The 7,371-nt window shown below is 38.9% G+C and overlaps 1 protein-coding gene across 3 annotated transcripts; it reads left to right on the forward strand.

The window, feature by feature from the left end:
• scly (selenocysteine lyase) lies at positions 1–7,242 on the forward strand. Of its 3 annotated transcripts, none has more exons than XM_003444211.4 (13): positions 1–96; positions 1,321–1,418; positions 1,754–1,863; positions 2,267–2,367; positions 2,467–2,644; positions 3,243–3,370; positions 3,675–3,830; positions 3,914–4,020; positions 4,131–4,167; positions 6,271–6,354; positions 6,492–6,591; positions 6,758–6,833; positions 6,939–7,242. In XM_003444211.4, exons 2-13 carry the CDS (start codon positions 1,327–1,329, stop codon positions 7,090–7,092), a joined length of 1,323 nt encoding a protein of 440 aa, XP_003444259.1. In that variant the 5' UTR covers positions 1–96; positions 1,321–1,326; the 3' UTR covers positions 7,093–7,242. The 3 variants fall into 3 exon arrangements, 2 of the variants coding, with proteins under 2 accessions (XP_003444259.1, XP_005451243.1); XM_005451186.4 differs by lacking the exon at positions 1–96 and adding an exon at positions 1,029–1,239; XR_003216439.1 differs by lacking the exons at positions 1–96; positions 6,758–6,833; positions 6,939–7,242 and adding exons at positions 127–1,239; positions 5,954–6,174 and having other exon boundaries at positions 6,492–6,543.
• Positions 7,243–7,371: the final 129 nt, after the last annotated feature.

Below are 7,371 nucleotides of genomic sequence, written 5' to 3' on the forward strand. Positions count from 1 at the left end.
ACCCTGTCTGGGACGTGACAGAAACATGCTAGCTGGCTGATGATTGACCCGTAGAGTTGTAAATCCATTTAGGAAATCTTCACATCAGCTTACAAGGTCAGATACAAAGCTTTGGCTGTCCCTGGAGGATTCAGTTTCTTTATAAATTTAAGCTTAAAGGCGGAATCACAGTTAAATACGATCTTATAGCGAAACTAAGTTAGCTAAAAATTAGCTAGCTGCAGGCTAAAGTGAGAGCTGTCACAGAAAGTTAGCGTTAGGTGGATAATGAAGAGCTCGAGCTGACCGACAGTGTCCCTAAAGATATCTGTGGTTCTTTTAATGCGTTTTCTGTGTGCTGGTTGACTAGAGTGTTGTGAACAGGTCGCTGGATGTTACGTTTGCTGGCTACCAGAGGACACTGGACAACTATGACCAAAATAATCTTTTTTAAGACTGTGTTCACTGAACTTTTGGCACTATAGAGGGTCTGCTAATAAGTGCGCATTTTTATTCATAAATTTGTGGAGCTGTACGTGACTAACACTGCGTGAGGAAGCAATCCAAACCGTGTGCGTGGCACAGTCACTGGAGTTGGCAAGCATTCAGTTTGTGATGCAGAAAATCCATGAAAAAGTTTTAGACAAGTTTTACACTGCTGGAAATGCAGCGAATGGGACACAAGTTAGGCAGTCATTTAAGCTATTTATCACAGAGAATATTCAATCACTACGTTTCAGTTTCATTTCTAATGTGCAGCTGTCACTTTAGAAATAAACAGCATCTCTGAGATGTTTCTCATCGATGAGAAATCCATTTAAATCCATTAAAAAACAAAGCAGCAGATGAACTGTGAAATATCCAAGAATTGCAGATTCAACAACACGTCTCTGTTTTCCATATCCTGTCAGTCTACTGCCTCTACAGATTACAGATAGCAGCACAGATGAACAAAATCTTGTATTTTATGCAAAATAATAATGTGTATATCTTTGTATAATTAAAACAACTTACTGAAATCGATAAATACTTTAGTCTTTATTTATAATCCTGTTTTATAGACTAAGGCTGGTATCAGTTTTTACACTTTTGTTGGGCAGATTCAGGGTAAAGGTCTAAACTCGTTCAGTCACATTTTGACGTGTGACTGAACAAAAAACTGGATCCCAGATATCAGAATAAAGTAAATAAACGGACACACACACAAAGTATCAGCATCTGCCGTCAGTGAATGTCATCTTATTTGCAGACAGACTGATGGTAGTTATATTCTAGTTATAATGTAATTTATCTACACACAGACATCCAGGTAAATGAATTAAATGTTCTTTCCTCTCCAAGGGTATTATGGCCAAAAAGCTTGATGATGTCCCGTTGGTACAGGGTCCCACCTTCAGTGAACATAATTTTCATCACTTTTCAGAGATGAATCTAGACAGGTAAGAAAATAATGTTGATATATATCAAGTTAATAGTACAGCAGCAGTGATGCTGTAACTTAGGACTGCTGAATTACAGCAAAAATACTATTGATTTATCATAATTACTCAGGTTATAGGTAGGTTTTAGAAAATTTGTGCATTTTAAAAAAATATTTTTCTTATTTTAAGAATGATCAGAAACCCAAATAATTGATTGTAATTTAAGTAATTGAAATTTGACTTTTTTATGAGTTGATCTTGTCATTAGATAGTTTATTAATATGTTATGATGCATAAACTTCCCGTAGCACAATGCACAAAGTGTGATCAGAGGTTTTTTTTGTGTAATTCAGGATCTACATGGATTACAATGCTACTACCCCTCCAGAATCAGAGGTGATTCAGGCCATTTCTGAAGCCCTCCAGGATGCCTGGGGAAACCCGAGTAGCAACTATATAGCAGGTGAGGAAGGCTTGAAGCTGTGTCAGAATTAAAAGGTTTAAAATAATTGTTGTTATTTTTATTTTTCCATGTGTATTAAATAAAGTTTTGTGAGAATTTTTGTTAAAATTCCACATTGTGTGTGCAAATCCTAAACTAGTGACAAGAATTGGACATTAGTGCTCTAACTCTGTGCCAGTATTCCTTTATGAAATATGGCAAGGTCACTCTACCAAATAAATATAATAGAAACTCTTAAATGTATATTGTGTAACTGGAGGAGGGAATACAATCACAGCAGCTTGTGTGGATTAAACTTGTGGCTTTCTCTGAGTGCTGAATGTGAAGTTTTTACTGTTTTAAATGAGTTTCACCATCAAAAGAGAATGCTACATCTCAATGTTTCAGTCATTTATATTTTCAGGTGCTAAAGCTAAGGCTATCATCAATCAGTCCAGAGAAAATGTGGCAAGAATGGTTGGAGGGAAAGCAGAGGACATCGTTTTTACCTCTGGCGGGACTGAGGTGGGCAGGGCTCTTTTCTGTTGCAAATAAGTTATGTGAGTCATTTATGATCCTGGGACATTACAAACTGTGGTTTACAGGAAAGATTTTGTCTTTCAGGCCAATAACCTGGTGCTGCACACCGCTGTAGAGCACTTCAGGAAACACTGCAGGGCTGCAGAACAGGGTGCAGGACACCAGAATGGATGCACGGGCCTTCCTCACATCATCACTTCTAATGTGGAGCATGACTCAGTCAAACTAGTTGCTCAGCACCTTGAAAAGGAAGGAAAAGCAGGTAGGAGGCCACTCTGTGTAGCTTTTATTAAAATAAAAGATTAATAAAGAAATATTTCTTGTATTACAAAGGACAGTGTAGGATTTTCTTTATTGTACTTAAAAAAAAATTCTCTCAATAACATGCTGCAGATTTCCTGTGGATAATTAAAATGTCTAAAATAAAAATCAAGACAATTAAAGGCCAATAACATTAATGTCATAATCTTTTTTTTAATGAAGATGTAGTACCTTCTATGTGCCAACACGTAAGAGTGCTAACCCAATGGAAAACTTTAATTTAATTCTGCTTTTTTACATTTTAATTTTTAATTATTGAGTTTCTGAAAAGGTCTTGAAAAGCACTGATTTCCATTTTTAAATAGTGCCGGGTCCTTGATAGTCTTCCAGTGGTGGTTCAAGTTAAATGTTGCCAAAGAATTAGTCATTTTGGCATATAAACTGCTAAAGCACTGCCTCCTAGTGGTGAAAGTTTTGGTTTAATTCTGTGGAGGGTAATTACAAAAAGTACCTTTAAACAAATCAAGATTCGCATAACCTAATGTGGGCTCCTTGCCTTTAATTACTTTCTCAACTTTGTTTTTTGTTTTTTTCCATAGACGTGACTTTTGTGCCCGTGTCTAAGGTGACAGCCCGGGTAGAGGTGGAGGATATCATTGCTGCTGTGCGCCCCAACACTTGTCTCATCTCTGTTATGCTGGCCAACAATGAGACAGGAGTCATTATGGTAAGATGAGAGAGAGGCTAGAAAATCCATCAGCCGAGTTTCTGTTAGTACTAATCTATCCATTCATCAATTTTTTTCCACTTACCCAGTTCAGGTTCGTGGAGGGGCTGGAGCCTATCCCTGCAATACTAATGTTAGAGAAATAATTTTTGGGGATCTTAAATTAGACCATTAACACGTAGGATAGTGTCTAGCTTTAAAGGAGCTTATTTTCTAATTAACTCATTACTTATAATTGCAATGTGTCTATGAGTCTATGCAGCTCTGTGTACAGCTGAATGCTGAACCACCTTCTTGTTGTCAGCCGCTTCAGGAGATCTGCCAAAGAATAAAGTCTCTGAACAAGCAGCGTGAGCGCCTCAGGATCCTGCTCCACACAGATGCTGCTCAGGCGTTGGGGAAAATCCGAGTTGATGTCAGTGATCTGGGAGTGGATTACCTCACCATAGTGGGACACAAGGTCAGGATCTGCTGTGTGGGACATCTTAAGAGCTTTTTATAGCAAGGCTAAAATGTTATTGAGAGGTTTTGTTGTGTTTCTAGTTCTATGCCCCTCGCATTGGTGCTTTGTATGTGAACGGCCCTGGGACAAAAACTCCATTGTATCCGATGCTTTTTGGTGGAGGACAGGAGAGGAACTTTAGACCAGGGTGATGATCTTTACTGTAAAATACTGAATAAGAATGAAACACTGGTAATAATGAAATAAGTGCAGTTCTAATTTATAAGTGTCTCCTTTCTGTCTTTCTCATTATTACAGCACAGAAAACACACCGATGATTGCCGGTCTTGGAAAGGTGCGTTTCCTTCACTAAATGTACAGTACTGGAATGATTTCTAGGACTTTTCTAATGTTTCTCTTAAACCATAAACCGTCTATTTTGTCAGTATTTTCTCAGTTAGAGGCCCTCAAAGTACAAAGGTATTATTTAAAATAATTTTTCCAGCATTTTTTGTTTAATCGAAATTCATAAGTAAAGGACAAATCCACATGACATTTTCTGGCCAATAATGGTTTAAACTGATGTATGAAACCTTGATAATTTATTTCATTAGTTGCATGTTATAAATGCTTTATACATACAGCACTATTAAGTAGTACCACAGTTTCTTTACAATAGAACTGCAGTGGACAAATAACGTGAACAAACACATGATATTATTTTGGTTTGTTGTACTGAATGTCTGCATTATTTACTACGGTTAAAAGCAGTCAATGTTCGATGACTAAAAATGGTTATTGTTAGGCTCTAGCTTGTGTTGGAAACGGAAAATTAATCAGTAATGCTCTAAATATAAATAATATGACACATTCCAGCATTTAAAAAGCTTTCAAATACAGTGATTTATTGTAGGTGAATGTTTATTGATACATTGTTTACCACAGAATCTGTTGTGTTAGCATTATAATCATGGGCAAAGCAAAACACTTATTATTGCTACAAATACTTGAGTTACATAATATAAATATTGTACTACAAGTATACTCACCAATCATTTAATTAGAAACACCATAGTGGTTCTCTTTGTCTCTGCTCTGAGTGTCAGGGGGTCCAAATAAAGTTGGAAACATAGCCACTTATCCAACTGTGGTCATGGGGAGGTCTGAACTGGTCAGACTTATAGCCAACACTTGGACAAACCCAGCAAGTATGGCTGAAACAGCGACTTTACCTCCTTAGTTTACTGAGGAAAACTAAATCGCCATTGTTTCCACAGCAGTGGTCAGATTGTCACTTACAAAGCAAGAAATATCTGTTGAAGAAAACAAATGCACATGTGTTTGGGTTTTTTAAAATACATTTAATTGACAACTGATTTGGTTAGTGAAAGGATGTGCACAGACAAACAAAGCCAAAGCAGACTAAGGCTAGTGTTAAATCACATTTCAAAAAGTAACTATAAACAAGGGGACTATAGGGACAGAGCCATATTACCAAACAAGTAGATGGAACAAGTGGGTGAGGAATCGGAGGATGAGTTTGAACTGATGTGCCAGCTGAGGCGGGAGCCGAAACCACAACGATGCAATGACCATGAAACAGACAAAGAGAGAGTAAGAAATAGAGGTGTTGGGTAGACACTAGAGGACAGGGGTGTGATGGCCCTGATGAAGGCCACAAGCAGGAAAGTATCATGCGTCCAACCTTTTTTTGTTATTATTTTTTAACTGCTTATCCAATTCAGCGTGGTGTGCACAGCTGTCATGAAAGGCGAGGTACACCCTGAATCCAATGTTTTTGGACTGTAGGAGGAAGCTGGATTACCCTAAAATCCATGAACATGAGGATTACACAGAGATAGACCAGGAGATTCAAATCTGGAGCCCTGTTCCTCTAAAATGACAATTTTAACCACTGCGCCACCCTGAAACAGGCGTTTATTAAAGATTTCTGGAGCTGTAATCTCTAGATACGACACTCAGACCGTGATTTATCGCTAGTAAGAGGTCAACGGTGTGCCAGAAAGAAGAAGACTTCCCCTACTGCTATTAGTCCACCTGAACTAAACCAAAAGGCAGATTGGTTCATGAATTCATGCTATTTTACACTTTATATTGTTTTATATTCTTTATATTGGCAGACAGAAGACTGCCTGAGAAACCTCCTGCGTTTGGCTGAACAACATTTTTACATTCTGTGGGAACATTTTTGGCTTTTTTTGCCAGACAGAAAGCTAGGAGGAACAACATGCAGGGAACGCTTTGGGGTGGAATCGAAGTCAGACCTTTGCAGTCTTTTGGCACATGGGTCACATCTGCTGCCAAGTGATTGTCCTTTTTTGCTTTATTGAATAGTAAGCAGGTGTGGAGGTGTTTCTAATAAAGTGCTTGGTAATTAAATAGCTGTAACAGTGTGCCTCTTTTAAAGCTACCTATTTATTATTTGTGTGTCTATTAGGCTGCAGAGCTGGTGACCTCTAATCTGTCAGATTATGAGAGTCATATGCAAAGAATTAAACTTTACTTGGAAGAACGACTGCAGGTGAGCTTGAGTCTGATGTGCACCTTAGTTTTGTTTGTTTGCATTGTGATGAGTGGTCTTGAAATTGTGGTTTTGACGGTCTTTCTCCTCCTTCTCCTTAAAACTTACTCATTTGCGTTTCTTTCATTCTTCCAAAGGCCGTGTTTGCAGGCAGGATCCGCTTCAACAGCCATTTCCTCGGCTCTGATATCCTCCCTAACACATGTAACGTGTCCATCCTGGGCCCAAGATTACAAGGTGATGTCATGACTCTTCCCTGTCCTATGTCTGTTTTGGCTTGCTGGTCCCAACAGTGTCCTCTAACCCTACACCAATGTTTGTCAGATGCAGGTCATGACCTGCACGAGGCTGTTTGTAAACTACAAAGGCTTTGAATGATTAATCTCTCCCCCTCGTGCTTTAGGCTGGAGAGTATTGTCAAACTGCAGGAGGCTGCTAGCCAGCGTCGGCGCCGCCTGCCACTCAGACAGTGGAAACAGGTAAAAGAGTCCCTCTTTTCAGCTGTTATGCTTTTGTCCACACACTGTATTGTTTGCTGTTAGATAACACTCCCCTCCTGCTCTCCTCCTGTTTATATCCATCAGACCTTCCCACATCCTTCTGAGCTGTGGCGTCCCCTCAGAGGTGGCAGCTAACGCTATGAGGCTGAGCGTTGGCAGGGAGACGAGTGAAGCAGATGTGGATGCAGTTGTGGAGGACCTGAGGGAAACCGTGCAACTGTTGGAAGAAATGAACTGATGGCTTTAATTTGCACAAAGTTATTTTGCAGGTCAAATAAGAATGCACAGAGCTAAACATGCGCCATCTGTGTTTATCGACACTTTAACCGATCATGTAAAATGCATGAAATATTTCATATAAATAATAAAAATGGAGAACTCAAAGTGACCTTAGGGGTGATGTTATGGAGGAGTGTACTCGGCTTCCATCACGTCATGTGAGGAGCTCTTCAGCTAATTGGAGTCGGGGCACATGTATGAGTGTTATGAAATAAAATATTTACATGCACTTTTAATA

The sequence above is a fragment of the Oreochromis niloticus genome, linkage group LG23 (assembly GCF_001858045.2).
Source record: "Oreochromis niloticus isolate F11D_XX linkage group LG23, O_niloticus_UMD_NMBU, whole genome shotgun sequence".
NCBI classification, from domain to species: Eukaryota; Metazoa; Chordata; class Actinopteri; order Cichliformes; family Cichlidae; genus Oreochromis; species Oreochromis niloticus.

Excerpts from the sequence above, each read along its gene's own strand:
- scly (XM_005451186.4), top strand. Across the intron at positions 3,371-3,674 it reads ATGAGACAGGAGTCATTATG|CCGCTTCAGGAGATCTGCCA; the intron begins GTAAGATGAGAG and ends TCTTGTTGTCAG. Across the intron at positions 3,831-3,913 it reads TCACCATAGTGGGACACAAG|TTCTATGCCCCTCGCATTGG; the intron begins GTCAGGATCTGC and ends TTGTGTTTCTAG.